The sequence below is a fragment of the Narcine bancroftii genome, chromosome 12, assembly GCF_036971445.1.
Source record: "Narcine bancroftii isolate sNarBan1 chromosome 12, sNarBan1.hap1, whole genome shotgun sequence".
In the NCBI taxonomy this organism is placed as follows: Eukaryota; Metazoa; Chordata; class Chondrichthyes; order Torpediniformes; family Narcinidae; genus Narcine; species Narcine bancroftii.
The window spans coordinates 60,200,322-60,220,321 of NC_091480.1; the positions used below are offsets into that span (position 1 = coordinate 60,200,322).

General features: G+C 42.7%; 1 protein-coding gene and 1 long non-coding RNA gene across 2 annotated transcripts in view; one reads left to right on the forward strand and one right to left on the reverse strand.

Moving 5' to 3' along the window:
* Positions 1–13,381, forward strand: part of LOC138746833 (uncharacterized) — a 17,558-nt gene extending 4,177 nt beyond the window's left edge. The window contains exons 2-3 of the long non-coding RNA XR_011347140.1: positions 8,656–8,730; positions 12,629–13,381. This is a non-coding gene — a long non-coding RNA (uncharacterized lncRNA). The remainder of the gene's footprint in view (positions 1–8,655; positions 8,731–12,628) is intronic.
* Positions 944–5,456, reverse strand: LOC138746832 (homeobox protein Hox-C6-like). Its single transcript, XM_069905360.1, has 2 exons — positions 5,073–5,456; positions 944–1,559 (listed from the first exon to the last, which is right to left on the reverse strand). The coding sequence occupies exons 1-2, from the start codon at positions 5,416–5,418 to the stop codon at positions 1,231–1,233; spliced, it is 675 nt and encodes a 224-aa protein (XP_069761461.1). The 5' UTR covers positions 5,419–5,456; the 3' UTR covers positions 944–1,230.
* Positions 13,382–20,000: the final 6,619 nt, after the last annotated feature.

A 20,000-nucleotide genomic window follows, 5' to 3' on the forward strand; every position in this document is an offset into this window, starting at 1 on the left:
TGAGAAAGCATCTTTCTATCGTGTGTACATCTGTACACGTTTGTTTTGAGAAAGTGAGTTCTGTGTACATCTGTATTCACTTTTACTTTGAGATTCTGTATAATGTTCTTGTGCCTGTTTACATTTCTTTGAACATCTATCTGCATGTGTGCGTCTGTTTTAGGAATACGTCCACACACACACACACACACACACAGATACATATACTCACAGACACACAGATACATATACTCACAGACACACAGATACATATACACAGACACACATACTCACACACTCTCACACACACATACAGAGACATATACACAGATACATATACACAGACACACATACACACACTTACATATACACATGCACACATATCCCCACACACACATATCCCTACACACACACACTCTCTCTCTCACACAGACACACAGAAACACGTGTTTATGTATATGTTGATGTTTTGACCCTTTGTAACTGCGTTGTGTGCATTAGCTGCATATATACCTGTTTTTAAGAATATGCATCTTTCTGTGTATTGAATACAATTCTGTTTCGGGTTTTGTGTCTGTGTGTTGTATGTGTACCTGTAGACATTTCTGTTATGAGAATGTGTATCTTTGAGTTGTGTGTGTATCTGAAAACATTTTTATTTTGGAGTTTGCATCATTTTGTGCGCATCTGCATACGTTTGTGTTTAGACAATATGTTTATTTGTGAAGTGTTTGCATCAACAGGCAATACTTTCTTTTGTCGGCGTTTTGTTTTATTGTGTATTGTGTAGATTTGCTGAGCAATGTCTCGGTGAATCTGCTGAATTTTTAACTCGGTGTTATATTTTAAGGGAAGCAATAAAGTGAAGTGAGGGCGAACACATCTCTTCCCCTCCCCCACCCGCCGCCGAGAACATAATTTTTACACGACGCTGTACAGTTTGATTTTGGATAATAATGGACTCTTTTATTTTAGAACAACAGCTTAGAGGTTTTGATCTGTCTTAGACTGATTTAGACACACATCTGGATCGTAAACATTGCGAGAATAGTCGTGTATCCCCTTCTCTCTCTCTCTCTCTTCTCTCTCTCTCTCTCTGTCTCTCTCTCTCACTCTCTCTCTCTCTCTCTCTCTCTCTCTCTCTCCTCTCTTTCTTCCCCCTCTCCCCCTTTCTTCTCTCCATCGCCACCAAAGTTCTGATAACTCGTGAATGTTGGTGATGTATATATCTCAAGGTAGCATGATGAGCTTTTACTCGGTCGGGTCGCTGGGTTTGAGAGCGGCATCATATGTTTCCTGCCCCCGGGACTGCTTCTCCGAATCATGCCCCTTCTCCTCTGGGGTTTTATGGCCTTTGGCCGCCGAGGCACTTCCGTGATTTCCTCCCTTTTTCCATTTCATTCTCCTGTTCTGGAACCAGATCTTAATCTGGCGCTCCGTTAGGCACAGAGCACTGGCGATTTCGATTCGCCTCCGGCGCGTCAGGTAGCGGCTGAAGTGGAATTCTTTCTCCAGTTCAAGCGTCTGATACCGAGAGTAGATCTGGCGGCCCCTCCTGCGCTCCGAGCCGTAGCCCACACCTGCACAACGCATAGCAACCCCCAACCCGTGTGGTGGAAGGAGTAGAGAGGGAGTTGGAGAGGGAGGCGATTGTGGAGAAGGGTTCGATGTTTGGGGAGATGTTTAGGGAGAGGGGATAGGTTGGGAGAGGAGGAGTTGATTGGCAAGCGGAATGGATGGTTAGGAGGAGGAGAGATGTAATCGGGGTGAGGGGGCATGTGAATGGAGAGGGGAGATGATTGGGGAGCAAGGTTAGATGATCGGCGAAAGGAGACATATGGGGGAAAGAATGTTGGGGATTGAAGAGAGAAAGATGTTTGAATGGTGGGTTAGGTGATTGGGGCCAGAAGGGGTGATTGGGGATAAGGAAGATGTTTGAAGAGAGAGGGTAAGATTGTAGGAGAAGAAGAGATGGTTGAAGAGATGATTGGGGCGGATTGGAAGATTGGTGAGCGGGAGATAGAGAGGGGGTAAGAGATTTGGGAGGTGGAGAATTGGGCAGAGAGGGGTTGGGAAAGGAAGAGCATTGTGGAGCAAGGAGAGATGATTTGAGAGAGAGGATGGGTGATTGGGATAGGGAGAGGGAAATAAGGTTAATGGGAGAAAGGGAAGGGAAGTAAGTGGAGAAGGAGAGACGAATAAACAGTGCAAAGGAGAAAAGGAGGGAAAAAAATTAGAACAGTTAAAATTTATATCAATTATTACTTTCAAAAATATGTTTCAGTGTATTCAGCAGAATACTTTGAAAATGGCTTGATGTTTCTGATCTAATCTCTGAGTGAGTGGAATGTTGCTTCGATTGCAGTTGAATCCATTGTTTCCTCAAACTGGTGACACATTCTGCTAAATTATCATTTTCTAAATGTTCTTCTTAACATATACTCATTCCCTGCTTTGTTAAAAAAAACACACGAGGAAACGTTGCTTCAAATGTCACAGTCTGACTGTACACATTTACTGGCATCCTTTCAATTAAAGTCCGGATAAGCACACACACCACATAATATCATCTGTACTTCACTAATGGATTTTGTTCAATCTGCAACTGTGCCCAGAGCTGTTCAGATGTAACTTGTATGAAATCTTGCAGACACCTTTCGAGATAGGTTTCCTCTTGTGATACATTTGTTTTATCTGAATTTGAGACGTATTTTCCTATAGATCTATTCTTATACTCAATGGATATTTGTATGACAGCCCTTCTCTCATACACAGTACATATGTTGTATGAGAGAGGGAGAAATACAAATTATATAAATAACACACACACACACACACACACATATATGACATATAAAATTTTATACCCATATTTTATACAGAGGCTTATGCACAGACAGACAGACAGATAGATAGGTAGACAGATAGATAGAAAGATAAATAGACAGGTAGATAGATAAATTGATGGATAAATATAGATATATAGATGAATAACGAGAAACGTTAAACTTTATATCAATCATTATTTTCAAAATTACATTTCAATTTATTGAACAGAATATTTTGAATATCTTAATGCTTTTGATCTTATCTCTGAGTGAATTGTCTGCTCGATTGTAGTGTGTGTGTGTGTGTGTGTGTGTGTGTGTGTGTGTGTGTGTGTGTGTGTGTGTGTGTGCACGTGTGCTTTAGTCTTCCTTAGTTTAACGTGGACATATTCACTTTAATCACATGAATTAATTTTCTTGTTCCACTCCATATATGATATTTTTTTCTCCCTCCTTAATTTATATATTTCCACAAATTGATGGTCATCCACATTCCCCTCCAGGTTACACGGACATGGTTTTTTACAACATCTCCATCTTTTTTCCTGTTTGTTAGTCCTTTCTTTGAACAATCTTCTCACGCATACGAAACTACATACATAATATTCCTAATGATATAAAGATGGTCATTATAGTTTCGCACCCACTCTGTCTCATGTATGAAATTGTACTCTCTATAACACCTTGGTATTTTCCCTCAGGTAGTGATTGATTCCTCTTTATTGGTCTATTTTCCCACATGTGATATTTACACTAATCATACCACATTAAATCTACCCTCTGTAAGCTTACTATAATATGTTTTAGGAAAAACGATGTAGCCTTTTTCATTTGATGAAGACATCATTCTCCCGATTCGTCAGTATTTTCCTAAATGTAACATTTCCCTTTTCTTATGCAAATTAACTACTAATTGCTCTGATATAAAAGGGATTAATACGATATAATAACCGTTTTCATATAATGTAGATATTAATCTGTCACTTTCTTATATATCGTAGTCTTTATTCTATATCTGATATTTGTGCCTCTTGTAGAATATAAATGTTAATTAATTTCTCGATATACGTTGTCGAAATACATTGTATGCATGACATGTGGCCCAATCAAACAATCTATCTTCCTCAATGTTACATTTCCGCTTTTCCATAAAATGTCAATACCAATCTCTCTCTCTCTCTCACACACACACACACACACACACACACACACACACACACACACACACACACACACACACACACACACACACACACACACACTCAATAGGATGCACACAGATGATATATGGGATACAACACGTTGCAGCGTAAGAGATTTATATCTTCAATACATTACTTTCTCCACGCAATATTTCTCTTTTCCTTAATATACTTTTTCATTAACAATAAACCACAATCTTTCTCATATCTTGGTATATATCTACATGTATCATATACTTCTTCACAGACTGCATCGTCTATCGTTAGAAAGCATATCAGTCTCTCTGTTACAGCAGTTCCTCATAGAATACGAGCATTAAACTCCCTATCTATTTTACACGTGCTTCTTCTGGGTAGAACTTTTAATCCGTCGACATGCAGATATATAAGTGGCTTCTAGTCCGTCTTTTAATGCTATTTTTACACCCCTCTCAAGGACGCAAATACCAAGGAGTAAAAAAACATCGATGACGACGTACATTTATAACTTCTCCCTGCAACACAGTGCATCCGCTCCCTCTCCGTTCCTCGTTCTTCCATTTCTTCATCCTAATCCTTACCTTTCCCACTCCCTCTTCCATGCCTCTCATATTGATCATGTATTCTGGAAACTTTGCAACGTGGAAAGAAAATATATTTCATTAATCTGCGCATCATCCCGTCTATATTTTAAAATCTGCAATAAATATATTTCCCTCCCTATTTATGTTTTCCTGCGTTGTCGGTATTGATCTGTTTTATCTCTAGACCCGTATATTTCCTCCCATGGGCGATACAATCAAATGTTATGAAAATATCTCGGATTTGCCTGTCTCTATTTCCTCTGTGAATGCGCCTTTCACTTACTGCATTCCACAATCGTCTCCCCCTCTCTCAGACACAGAAAATATTTTCTTTTTGACTATGATGCAAGTTTATCTTTCCTATGCAGGAGGTAACATTATCTCCACCATAAAATATGCGCTTCTGGGCGCGTGTGAATAGATGCTTTTGCTTCTCTGTATTTTTTTAACCTCTGAGGGAAGACTGGTTTGTTTCGAAGTCGAACACATGTGCAACTCACCGCTGTGTGAATTTACTCGCTGCATCCAAGGATAAATTCGGAAGCTGTGTTTCTGATCGTCTGGTCGCTGCCGGGAGTTTTCCGAATGTTGTCCGCACTCGGCGGCGGCGGCGGAGGACGATTGGGAGAGATCTTTTTCCGCATACAAAGCGAAATCAAACGGCGTTCGGCCTAACCAGGCGCCGTCTTGCGCGGGAGGACAATAAGGCGCCGGGTAGATCCTGCTTTGAGGAACCGTGGCTCCGTAAGCGACGAAATGTCGAGCGGAGTCGAAAGAGTTGGGGAGGAAATCTTGACTGCCGGCGACATGGCACGGCAGCGAAGGACTGGGATAGTAGGAATTCATAATTCTAAGCGGGGATCACTGTCCTGCACAGCGTGCAATATCAGCAATAGACAAGTATGTGTGTACATATATTTAAATATTTAACTGCACTGGAGTTTTGAATCTAATAACAAGATTGTTATAAAGACAGCATTCTTTCAGGTTCGTACACTGAAATGCAAAGTCAGCTGACTTGACCACGTCCAATCACAGTGTCTGGGAGAGGAATGGGGAAAGGGAGTGTTGGCGGAGGAAGATATCAGTGGGGCACAAAATAAAAGAGAAGTGTCCAGATATTTTTAAAATTGGGAATTTTGTGTGCGTGAGAAGGAGCGAGTGTTACTCACACACATTCATTCACCGGCTAAGGGTCTCGCTCTCGTCAGCATCAAGGCAACTTTGGCGCCACGGTGAAAGGGAGAGAGGGAGAGACAGAGACAGACAGATAGAGAGACTGAGGGAGAGGTGAGGAACAGAGACAGAGAGACAGAAAGGGGGAGAGAAAGTGAAAGAGAAAGAGGTGAGGGGAGAAAGATAGATAGAGAGGAGAAATCGGAGACAAAAACGATATTACTCTATGTGAACTAACAAATATCAAGATGGTCCCAGCTTCTAATCTTCGCGGTTTCTTTGCTGGTATTAACTGAATTAAAATATATATGCCGTTGTGATTTTTTTTTGTTTTGCATCTATATTAAAGGCTTATTGTTTGAGCGACACATCACTACCCCACAAAAGATTTCTCCCTTTCTCTCTTTCTCTTTCACTCGATACACACTCACTCACACACAGACACACAGACATACACACACACACATACTCACACACATACACACAGACAGACACATACACATAGGCACACACACACACACACACACACACACACACACACACACACACACACACACACACACACACACACACACACACACCCTATATTTTCAACAAACTTGCAATCTTCTTTCTGCACAAGAAGGAAATGGAGGGAGAGGGAGAGGGGGCCGAAGGGGAAGGAGTGAACATTGGGAGTGAAGGGAAGAATGGTAATATAGGAGAGGGAGGGGGTTGATAGGAACGGAGAGCAAATTGAGATCTGGTATATACGATAGGTATAGAAGCAGAGGGCGAGGAGGGTTGATATAAGAGCGGGAGGGGAATTAAACCAGGGGTGATATAGGAAGGAAAGAAAGCAAAGAAGGTTTGGGTGCTAATGGGAGACTAAAGGGATGAAGAGTGTGTGAAGAGAGGCTGTACAGATATAGGAGGAAGCTGAGAGAGGGGACGAGATAATGGAAGGAAGGTAAGTTGAGAGGGAGGAAAGAAAAGGAAGGGAGGACAATGAAAGGGACTATTGGAGGATTGCAGTGAAAGGGAATGGAGAGATGTAAGAGAAGTGAAAGAGGGAGTGGGAAAGGAAAGGATTTGGATGAAATGGAAGAACGAGAGGGAGTGGATGAGGAAGAAGTGAGGTCGTGGTAAAAGCAAGAGGGATGAAACGAAACGGCACCGTTTTACAGGATAAATGGAGTTCAGCAAAGGAAGGGACCAGCACTGAGAGAAAGGAAGGTGAGGGGAGCGAGGAAAGTATACAAAGAGAAACTGGCGGAGGATGGGAAGTGAACATTCTCTCAGGATTTACATGCAGTGGTGTTCTTTAGCCAGGGGCAACACGAGAAATTGCAAGTTCTTGAAAGTACACGTTTCTTTATAAAATAGAAAAAATGCTGTGCACAGCTGCTTCTGAACTATTTGCTCAAAGATATCTTCCAATCCCAGTTTGAGTGGAAAAGTTGCCCCCGCTATTCATAAAGTTTGGAATTTTTGAATCGAGAACTATTTATAATCTGTTCTCTGAGTGGACTCATTTAAGTTCTCTGATCGTGAGAGATGTAAAAATATTAAGGGCAAATACTTTTTTGGGGGGGAAACTGTGGATTTTTAAAAATTACTTTCAATTATGTAAATGGAGATTTCGGACATCCCTTCAAAAAGTTCAATTTGATGCAAAGTGAATCCACCAAAAGCAGCGCCATCCCGATCTCAATGTATTTTGATTAAATTATATGCCACCTTGTACCTGTTTCCAAGATAAATATTCCCAACTCCTTGAAACAAATAATTTTACAACCCACACACACACACACACAAAGAGAGAGAGAGAGTTAGAGAGAGACACACACACACACTCACTCACACAGACACACACACGGAAAGAGAGAGACACACACACAGAGACACACACATACACACACACACTCACACAGACACACATGAAAATAGAGAGAGACACTCTCTCTCTCTCTCACACACACACACACATACACACACACACACACACACACACACACACACACACACACACACACACACACACACACACACACACACACACACACACACACACACACACCAGATATGATCCAGAAAAGGTTAAATATTATAAGGATTTAATCATCCCATCTTTAATCCCTCAACACCTGGAGTTATTTAATGTATTTTACATAATACGCTGATTACTTAATTATAGCCTTAAAATTTGGCTTGAGAGAGAGGGCTCATTCAAATTGTTTAAAATGCTTTAGTCGCCTGAAGCAAGCTTCTACTTCTGATTCCCTTTCTCCCCTTCTCTCATTCGCCTCTCTATCTTTCTCTCTCCAATTCTCGCTGATACTATTCACCAACACCACCCGGCCCACCCCTTACCCCACTCTCTCCCTCTCAATGTATCTCTTGTTCACTGTCTCTTTTCTTGCAATTTCCTCTCCATCCCCTTTCTCTCTCTCACTCTACCTTCCCTCTCGGTTTCTCTCGGGTTATCTCTTGCTCGCGGATTTCTTTTTCTGCAACCTTGTTTGCTTTGTCTTATTTGCCTACTGTTTTGTCTCTTCCTTTTCCAACTTTATTTTCTGCACCATAACTTTTATTTTGAAAAAAACTTCATCTACATAAAAAACAAAGCGGCTGTCCATCTGGCGAATATTCTCGAAGAAAAATTGAGTCCAAAGCATTGCATTTCTAAAACAGTTGGGAAAAGCGGTGTAAAAATGGCTAGGAATTAATACATCCTGGGTGGATGAGATTCTTGTCTTTAAGTAAAAACCATTTCACTGGGGAGTCCCAATAAATTGCAAAAGTTTCATCCTTTCGCGCGTTTTATTGTGTTATTGTCACAATTTATCGACTCAAATGGCCGTTAAATACTTTGTATATCACCAGCAATGTATCGACTAAACTTTCTCTCTCTTGCTCGTATTTTAGGAATTCGTTGCAAAACATCAAAAATCCCACCTTTGTTGATGAAAAGAAGGAATTTGGAAAACAAATATAATCGAGGTTAAGTAATTCGATATTTATTTGACTCCCCATTCAACAGAAAATGCCGTGCTATTGTTTAAAAAAAAACATTTCAAATTGTGTAGCGACCTTCTGAAATACGGCAGGTTACTGTACAAAATCTGTCAGCACGTGTAAATCCTGCTGCGACATTTTAAATATATGAGCTGTTGCTGCATATAAAATTCATCCTGTACAAGTTGTACATTCTATATGAGTGTGTTCGTGTGCAGAAAATGCAGATTCAACGCACACACACACATACACACCACACACACTCACTCACTCACACACCACACACACACCACACACACACACACTCACACACACACACCACACACACTCACTCACTCACACACCACACACACACTCACTCACACACACACATACACACCACACACACTCACTCACTCACACACCACACACACTCACACGCACACACACACTGAAAGATTTTAATATTTTCTGTGAATAATGTATTATAGCACACATTACCCATAAAATATAAACGCACACACTCACAAGCAACTGAAATATCCTAAGAAACGTGCAAACATCCTCAATATGTTCATACAGAGATTATAAGGTCTGGAACCTTGAATTGCGCACACTGCTTGAAGTCAATATCGGGCAATAGATGTTTTACTGAATATTTAAATGATATATCACCCAGCTCCATTTAGTTAGCGTTACAATGATTCCTTCTTTACAAACCGCGCTAGCTGTTTACAAGCCTTGTTTTATTGGTCGCCAGAGCTTCAATTGACAGATTATCCTGACGTACACTTTCAAACATTCCAGGCATAGAGAGCAAGCATCAGAGAGATTTCGCAACAAGCTTCACAAAAAGACCGCGTTATCTGTGTCCGAGACAGATTACAATCGCCTGTTAGTAATGATAGTTCTCGATGGCTTATTCTTCCACTCTCGGAAGTGATGCGGCAATAAATTGTTCAGAACTGCGCCTCGCAACCCCCTCTGGAAAGGGGTTGAAGTGCGATTACTGAGCTTTTACCGTGGGCAATCTTCCTCAGAAACCCGCGCCCAATTTCGCGTGGTTCTACCGTAAAAAAAACAATCCAGGCCCCATTCTTGCTTTACACCTCTAATCTACCCTTTTTTATTATTATTTTCCCCTTTCTTCCTCCTCTCTCCCATATTTTCACTCCCTTTTAAAAATAATATTTATCTTTCATTTGAAAGCACCCATCCAACGAACTATTTCATCTGTCAACATCAACCCCATCCAGAAATATTTCTCTCTCTTTCAATATTAACGTTAGATATATATGCCAACATAAAAAAGATGCAGTATATACATACATATTTATACGTAAAATTCGATTAAAAACTACATCCACGATACTTATCTAGATTCCTAATGTTAATCGATAGCTATTTAAACAGATAAAATATACGCATCCATTATACAGCTGTTTATTTTACATAATAGCTCCATATTGTATTATTATGTGACTGTATAACTATATAATTGGTAGATTAGATCGAACTATTTTTAGGAATATGTTTTTATAACCTCCAAGATTTAAGAAACCCGACAGGTTCTCGAGGCAGCGGCGAGAACAAAGAAAAGCAAAATTGGACAGTAAATACGCTTTAACAAATATACACGAACAGTGCGCTGATACATTTTAAAAATAAAATCCCCAACCCATCTCAAACCAAGCTATAATATTTGCCACCTACACCACGCTCGCAACCATCCATGATATTTACCGCATTGCATATATATGAGGCATGCATCATATTGAATGCCAATTAAAACTGGTATTTATCACAGAGCGCCAACAGTTCGCCATAATATACGTTATTTAACATAGAGCTCAATTACACAATTATAACAGAAACAGCAGAATTATTTAGAGCAGTTCCACAACGCTCAAAGAATTCTACAAAATATTTAGCACACAACACATAATTAACACACCTTTACACATATACACATACTTGGTGCACAACAGAACTAAATATACATTTAACACACAGAGAATAAAGGCTCTCTCTCTCTCTCTCTCTCTCTCTCTATATATATATCTATATATATATATAATATATATATTATATATATATATATATATATATATATATATGTATACATATATATAGCACACCTGGGAACATATCCACAACATTTCACCACACACACACACACACACACACACACACACACACACACACACACGCACGCGCACACACACACACACACACACACACACACACACACACACACAGAGTTATATTCAACATTTGACACACAACTAAAACGATTATATTCGATATTTAACACACATTCGCCATTACAACATTGGACAATTTTACACAACAACGAATGTATGAAATGTTGTAGAATTTGGAGTTGGACTGGAGATTAGCGGCAAGGAAATCGAGGCGCAGAATTCTCCAAGAACACGAAAGCGCTTTAAAAACACGAACCCCAAAGATTTTAATTTCCAAACCAGTCGTAAACTTGGGCATAAATTTAACAGTCCCCCCCCCCCCTCCTTTCTTTCAATGGTACATTTTATTTGCTGTTTGTTGAAGTCAAGGGAAAGCTTTCCCTGGTTATTCGGGCCGAACTCTGACCGATCAAAAGGAAATCGGGCGGTTAGTTCTCTTCAAAAGGCAGACGGACGGACGTTAAAACATTATCTGTTCTGCTGTGCTTTATAAACGAGCATGGAAATGAAATAAAGCGCCAAGACTGAAATCACCGATTTCCGATTGAACCCGATTAAGTTTTAGAAGGATGTTTTGTGTTTTTGCGGCGACATTGTGGCGGCGATTAGAGTGAGAATGTCCGCCTTGGTTACATTCATAAAGTCTCCCTCCGTCCTGTCTCTCTCAAGTCCCTTTCTCCCTCTCACAAACAGTTACACTCACAAATGTAACGACAGAGGGATGTAGTTAAGTTACATTCACACTCATGCACATTTATTCATATTCATTCGCGCACTCTCTCTCTCTCTCTCTCTCTCTCTCTCTCTCTCTCTCACACACACACACACACACACACACACACACATTCGGATGTTTTATCTAAGACACATGTATCCCTTTCCCACATATAGTCACACCTTTTCACTCATACACGTTCACGCACTGTGAGTAAAAAAAACCCCTCTCTCACACAGACACACACGCCAACACACACATTTTCTCCACTCTCTCCTCCAGACACACATTAATACATAGTAGTCTATTCCCCTTTCTATCTCTTGCTCTCTTTCTCCCTCTATCAAGCGCACAGACACTCATTCATCGACACGCATAGACATTAATACCCACATTCTCTCCAACTCTCTCATCGACACAACAGATCAATACAGTATATCCCTCTCTCTGTCTGTCTTTCTCGCTCTCTCCCGCTCTCCCTCTCACACACACAGATCAATATAGAATGCCCGTCTGTCTGTCTGTCTGTCTGTGTCTCTCTCTCCCCCTCCCCCTCACCCTCTCACACAGACATGCACGTACACGCATACGGGCTGAAACAATTAAATCAGTCTCACCCTTAAACAATTGTGATTCTGTTGTGATTGTGGAATTAAATAAAACGGACGACAAGAACTGTCTGATGATTTTTCTGTTAAGTCTCCTGCTTGGCACGTCACCCCGCATACATTTTACATTTATATTTTTTACCCCCAACGTCTATTTGTGTCCTAGCGGTTAACAACACAGCAGCGGAAAATAAGATGAACAATATCTGCAGCACCCCTTCCTTGTTCATTTGCCAATCGATATTGAACCCTATTATACCTTTTCACTGAATTTGTCCTCAGACAGACTGAATTGACCAGGTTTGATTTCATCAGAGGTTAGGAGAAGGAAAGCTTTTCTAATTGAAAAATTATAAAATCCTTTCATGTTTCAACAGAATGGATTCCGAGAGAATTCCCGCCCTGGCTAGGAGTCCAGGACCCAGGGTCACCGTCTCAGGATATGGGATATGCCGTTTAAAATTGAGATGAAACTCTTCTTGATGATGATGAGGTGTCAATGTATCGTCACGCACTTCACTACAAGGCACAGATACCCCGAAATTCCCACTTGCTCCAGCTACACGGGGATGTGAGATACACCAACTGCAGTCGTGGTCATGAAATTACTACAACGTGGCGAGGCAGAAGAGGGGATAATACACGAAAAAAACATAGCAAAATAAAAATTTACAGTTGCAACTAGTATAAGAAAAAAAGTGACGTTTCAATAGTGCAGACAGATATTTTGTTGACCCCCCCACCCCGTGGAGACGTTTATGGTAGTACGGGGAAGCTGACAGCCCGAAAGTTTCAGACAACAGGCTCATGTACCTTCTGCCCGAAGGGAGCAGTGAGGTGAAGTTGTGACTCGGGTGATGGGGCCCCCTATGGCGTTTTCTTCTTGAGGCAGTGCCTCACATAGATGCCATCAGTCATACGAGGCCGGTGCCCCTGATAAACCTGGCGTTTTTGCAGCATCCTTGTTGAGAGGGAGACGGAGAGGGCGAGGATACAGTATGGTATTGAGGTGATTATATCCATGTTTAAGGGGTTGAGTGGCCTCCTCTGAGGGTCTAAATTAAATTTGTACAATAAGTGTGTATGTGTGTGTGTGTGTGTGTGTGTGTGTGCGTGTGCGTGTGTGTGTGTGCGTGTGCGTGTCTGTGTGTGCATGCATGTATTTTTGCCTGCTTCTAAGTGTTTTGTGTTGTGTAGCACTGTTCCCCAATTGTACGATATTAATAAAAATTGTTAAATTTCCCAGTCAAACATTAAACTGTCTATCATGAACACACCGAAGAGACAGACAGAGCCTTCCGTAGCCAGCAAGGGCCAAAGTAGACAGAACTACATGTCAATTCGTTTAGTTAAACAGTGATTTGTTAGAAAACATTCCAACACGTTTAGCTTTCTTCCCAGCGGAGTTACTGAGGCCCTGGACGGGTTTCGCTTGAGAAAGGCAATGGAAGAAACAGGGAGCTTTGAAAAACGGAAGGGAATTGGAGGATGGAAGGGAACGAGATATTTCAGGAATGAGTGTTAGGTGATATGATGCGTTGACCGAGGCCACAGAAGGAATGTGGCCCAAGTGTGAACAGGCCGGGCCTGAACTAGTTGAAACGTAAGGGATGGGTTTTGGTGGGGGGGGGTGGGGGGCGATTAATAATGGTAGAAGGGGAAGGCAGGATGTTTACTCCTGCTTGGGAGTCCCAAACCAGGGGTGCCAGCCTCATGATAAGGGGACAGAGGTGGGAGAACTCTCCTCCCCTGTCTGGGGAAGGTTCCGCGGAACTCCCTCCCTCCAGAGGGCGGCGGGAGGCCACATTTTAAATGATTTTCGGTGAATGAAGGGATATGTGGTGGGTGCAGGAAAATGGCGCCGGACGAGATGACCGGCGGTCTCAACTCTTGCCTTCGGAATATTTGTTGTCAGCGCAAAAGCAGTTTTGTGATAATGGCAACGCTTTTATTGTACACACATTTCTGCAGCAGCCGATGTCGGGTCACCACGCCGCAATCATGAAACCTCTCACATTTATTCTTGCTTAACGACTAAGCGTTCGATCGTCACATCTCGCGCAGACATGGGAACTGTAATTATAATATCTAACCTTACCCGACTTTTCCATCTCTCTCGCACGCCTCTTTCCCTTTTTCGCCTTCCCTGTCTCCGCTTCTACCCATTCCCTTCTTTCAGGCATATATAATCTCTAATTCGCCTGTCTCAAGCACGATAACACACACACACACATACACCCATCCACTCCCATCCCCCCCACGCATATACACACACCCACGCGCGCGCGCACGCACACACATACATATACACATAATTCATGCCCACACACACACATGCACCCATCCACTCCTACTCCCCCCACACACCCACGCACACATCCACACACATCCATCGACCCCACCCCAACGCACACATGCACACACACTCACACACGCGCGCTCGCGCACACGCACACATACTCACACCCACATACACATACTCATATACACCCACACAAATACTCATACGCACACACCCATACCCACACACACACATACTCATACACACACACACACCCACACATCCACACCCACATACTTACACACACACACACCCTTCCACACCTCCGCACACATACAAACACACGTGCATCCTCAGATAGGTCGATAACAGGTTTGTCTACATCTTCCAATTTTGAATCCAAAAATTGCAGACACAACTCTGAACAGGACCAACACCATTCTATTAGAATCATAGAGTTATGCTTTTCTGCCCAACACTCTGGCTGACCCAGTCCCCTAACCGAACGAGTCCCCTTTCCCTGCGTTCGGTCTATCTCCCTCCAATCCTTTCCCATCCGCGGACCTGTTCAAATGTATGTTAAACGGTGTGTTCGTACGCACCTCCACCACTTCCTGAGGAAGCTCGTTCCACACACCCACCACCCTCTGTGTGAAGAAGGTGTCCTTCTGGTCCCCTTTAAATCTCTCCTCTTAAACCTGTGCCCTCTGGTTTGAAACTCCCCGACCCTGGGAAAAATACCTTTTACATGGTTTTGTAAAGCCCAACAAGTCCTTTCTCATGATTGTATGATCACCCCTCAGCCTCCTACATTCCAGGGAGAAAAGTCCTAGCCTATTCAACCTCTACTTGTGACTCCAGCCCTGGAGTCACGGGAACATCCTGGTGAATCTTTCCTGCCCCCTTTCCAACTCAGCCACATTCTTCCTACAGCTGGGTACCCAGAACTGTTACTTGAACAATGAAGGCAAACATTCTGAATGCCTTCTTTATCATCACGCTTGCCTGTGCCATCATTGATCGCCATGTACCCATACCCCTGGGTCTATTGCTCCATATTATCTATGTAAATACGAATTATACATATATGGACAGACGCTAAATTACCCTATATATGCAGTAATATATGTACAGTATGTACTGTAATTTATATACACCATGCATTATATTGTATGTATATACCCTTTATATTGTACAGTTACACAATATATAATATGAATTATCTATACTGTATATTAAATATTACATACGACTATATACACGTGTGTGTAATATTCAATATGCACACATTCATTATCACTAACATTGTCTGTGTACATAAAATTGCTTCTGACCTATGCCATCTCATTGATTTATTTTTCCTCCACAATTTAAATCTGCTTACAAATTCCATCCATTTTTCTGAGTCTATTGAACGTGGACTCTGTCCCTGTGGTATGCTATCTGCCCAGAGCTTTCTGGCTGATGCTTTCTCTGTGCAATGTATTTGTATGGAGTGAGTTTGTGCGTGATTGGGGTGCAGAAGGAGATTGGGGTAGGAGAGAGTCAGGGGAAGGGTAGTAGTTAAAGATTTAATGACACTGGCGAGAAATGGAGTTCCGGAATTGTGTGTGGGTGGGTGAGGGCGGAGGTGGGGGGAGTTCAGGCTAATTTGGGAACTCTGTGGTTGGAGAAATATAGTGCTTGGGGACAGGATAAGGGTGCGAAGCAGGGTGAATTGTATAGAATTCGGGAGCAAAGAGAGGACAGAGAAGGCTGAGCATTGTGGAGTGGTGGAGTGGAAGGGGATAGAGTTATAACATGGAGCAGACCATTCGGCCCAACACCACCATGCTGACCAAATTGGGATTCTGGGAGAGTCCCATTTGCCTGCATTTGGTTCACATCCTTCTATTTAAACCTGTCTCCATGTATCTGTTCAAATGTCTTTTGAATGTCAAGATTGTTCTGTAACCTGGGGAAAAGATTATCTATGCCCCTCATGATTTTATAAACCTTCCAAAGATTACCCCTTAGCCACCCCCATTCCAGGGACTAAAGTCCCAGCCTCTCCCTATAACTCAACCCCTCCAATCCTGGCAATATCCCGGTGAATCTCATCTGCACTCCTTCCAACTTATGGTTCGAACCATAGAACACTACAGCACAGAAAACATGCTATTCAGACCATCTAATCTATGCTGATCATCATCTCCCTAACTCCACTGACCTACTCCCATTCCATCACCCTCCAGACCTCTCCCATCCATGTATCTATCCAATTTATATCAAAACACAAGATCGACCCTCACCACATCGGATGGCAGCTCATTCCAAACTTCCCTCCTTCAGCTTAAAACTATGACCTCTTGTATCGATCTCCCCAATCTAAATGGACAAAGCCTATTCTCATACACGCTATTTATACCCCTCATAATCTTGTAAACCTCGATCAAATCTTCCCTCGTTCTTGTTCGCCCCAAGGAATAAAGTTCTAACCTAGATGCCAGGGAGAACATAGAACACTATGACACAGTACAGGCCCTTCAGCCCTCGATGTTGTTCCAACCGATATATTCCTAATAAAAGGTACTAAATCCTCCCTACCTCGTAACCTATTTTCCTTTCATCCATGTGCCTGTATAAGAGTCTCTGAAATGCCCCCACTATTTCAGCCTCCACCACCAACCCCAGCAAGACATTCCAGGTACCCACAACTCTCAGTGTAAAAATCATACCCCCGCTGTCTCCCCAAAACTTTCCTTCCTCACTTTGTACTCATGTCCTCTGGTGTTTGCTACTCCTGCCCATGGAAGCAAATGCTTGTCCGGTCACCCTATCTATGCCTCTCAGAATCTTGTAGACCTCTATCAAGTCTTCTCTCATCCTTCTACACTCCAAAGAGAAAAGTTCCAGCTCTGTTAACTTGGCCTCATAAGACTTATTTCCAAATCCAGGCAACATCCTGGTAAATCTCCTCTGCACCCTCTCCATCGTTTCTACATCCTTCTTGTAATGAGGTGACCAGAACAGAAAGGGGAAGAGAGGGGGAAGAAGCAGGAAAAGGAGAGGCAATAACAAAAGGAGAGAATGATGGGTATCAGGGGAAATAGGAGTGGGGAGGAGAGTGTGAGAGAGAGAGAGATGAGGAGGATGGACGAGTGGAGGAGAGGTTTCTGAGGCAATGGGGGAAGACGGCATAGGTGAGGAGGCGGGACTCTGTTTACGTCAACAGAAGGACCCGGATGTTTGCCTTGCAGTGGCGGGAGAAACTGCATCTGAGACAGTGGCATCTTATCTGGGGGTGGGGTTAGGTTATGGGGGGGGGGGGGGGGTCAGGGGAAACGAGGTCTCAGGCGGGATGAGGCACAGACATTTACATTCACAGACGTACCCGGTCTGTTGAAGGTGGGCTCGCATCTCCGCGGCGTTTCATTGGCTAACTCTCTCCCGGAGGAGGAAGGAACCCCAATAACGTCACTAGAGTAACCAGTCATGACCTTAACTGCTCACCCAATTAGCAGAATCCATCTAGAATTATGACCGGGATGAAACTCCATCAAAACTCTACGCAGACCCCAACCCCCCCACCTTTCGACTCCTTTTCTTCATCACCCTCCCAATCCCCTCCTCCAAACCCCCACGCAAAACTTGATAAAACCAAACACTCACCCGCGTCCATCAATGAATCTGTCCTCACATTCATTCGGTTCACCCATTTTCTCGCCGACCGATCATTGCATTTGAGGCGTGAGGAGGTAATTAATTTGAATCCTCTAAAAAGGTGGGAAACATAAGAGTGGGGTGGGAGGGGTGGATGAAAAGGGATCGAGAAGCTCAGGTTAAAAATAAATACAAATTTCTGGAGGATCTCAGCAGGTCTCACAGTATCCTCTTCAAGATAATGTCTTCGAACCTGCCGAAAAGCTCACTGGACGAACATCTCCTAGACGAGAGAGAGAGGGTGTGGGGTGGGGGCGGGGTGACGAGGGGAGAGGGGTGAGTTTGATGGACACACACACACACACACACACACACACACACACACACACACACGAGGTATGGGGATGTTGGAGGGAAGTTTTCATTCGCTAATCGTGCCTCAGGCCGAATTCCTTGATTCAGGCGGAATCAAGAAAGAAACATTTCATGCTGAGATCCTTCCCAAGATAAAGGCAGTCCAATCCACATACCGAATACTTCGTAAATGTTTATTGCAAAGGTTGTAAATTTTCTCTGTCTCTGACTGTCTGTCTGTCTGTCTGTCCCTCTGTCCCAGCAACTGTCCAGTGTTGTGAGTTGTAATAACTTTTCGTTGACGTGCCTGCCAACCATATTACAGTTTCCAGGCCCAAATTCTTCTGCTTTTCCCATTGACTTCGACAGGTCTCTTTCTCGGCTTGCAAAGATCAAAACAAAACACACATTAGTGATCTGGAAAAAAAAGGCATCAGATCGAATATACATTTGCAAAATTCACTCAACCTTGGATAGCTGGGGTGATTGGAGATTGCAGAACGAACAAATAGCGCATCACAAACTCGTCGCTCGCAATTAAAAACGTATTTTATAAAAGTAAAAAAAAAACAAGAAACGACAGGAGAAAGGGAAATTAATAACAACGGAAATTATTCAGAGAGCAGTTCCAAAGGCGGCCGGCCACCCGAATACCTAATGTTTGCCGGTCACTCTCAACACCAACGCAGTTCGGTAAATGTTGGATGAGCAGTAACTACATTTAGATAGGCGGCAGGAAGGGTTGACGATTGATGGCTCGACAGATACATGTGAGACAGACAAGTGAGAGGGCATAGCCATAAACAAGTGGAAAGATAGAACCAGAGAAGCACAGAATACTTCAGCACAGAAACAGGCCCCTTCGGCCCTTCTAGTCTGTGCCGAACTGAAAAAGATTCATAACTATGGATATGTGGATGGATTGAACGAGAAATAGCTTGATAGATAATTAAATAAGCAAATAATTCGGTTGATATCCAGATGCAAGATAATGGAAAGTGTTGGATCAAGAGAGAAAGTGAGAATTGGATGGAGAAAGAGAGAACGAGAGTTTGAGAGAGAGAGAGAGAGAGAGAGAGAGAGACAGCGCACGAGAAGGGATAGGGGCGAGTACTTCTCCACTTTACCGGGTTAGGGAACCGTCTCCAGCACTGTGTCTTTACTTAAACCACTGTGTCTGTAGACTTTCAAGATTTACTTCAAAGTAAAACTCCATCCATGTTGTAATTTTTTAAGCACTTGTCAACTCCCATGGGGATGTGGGCGAGTTCCCCTGAGGCACACACACACACACACACACACACACACACACACACAGACGCATACGTACACACAGACAAACATACACACGCATACACACATACACACATACATACACGCACGCACAAACATACACATGCAGAGAGAGAGAGAGAGAGAGGGAGAGATATAGAGAGAAGAGAGAGAGAGAGAGAGAGAGAGAGAAACAGTTT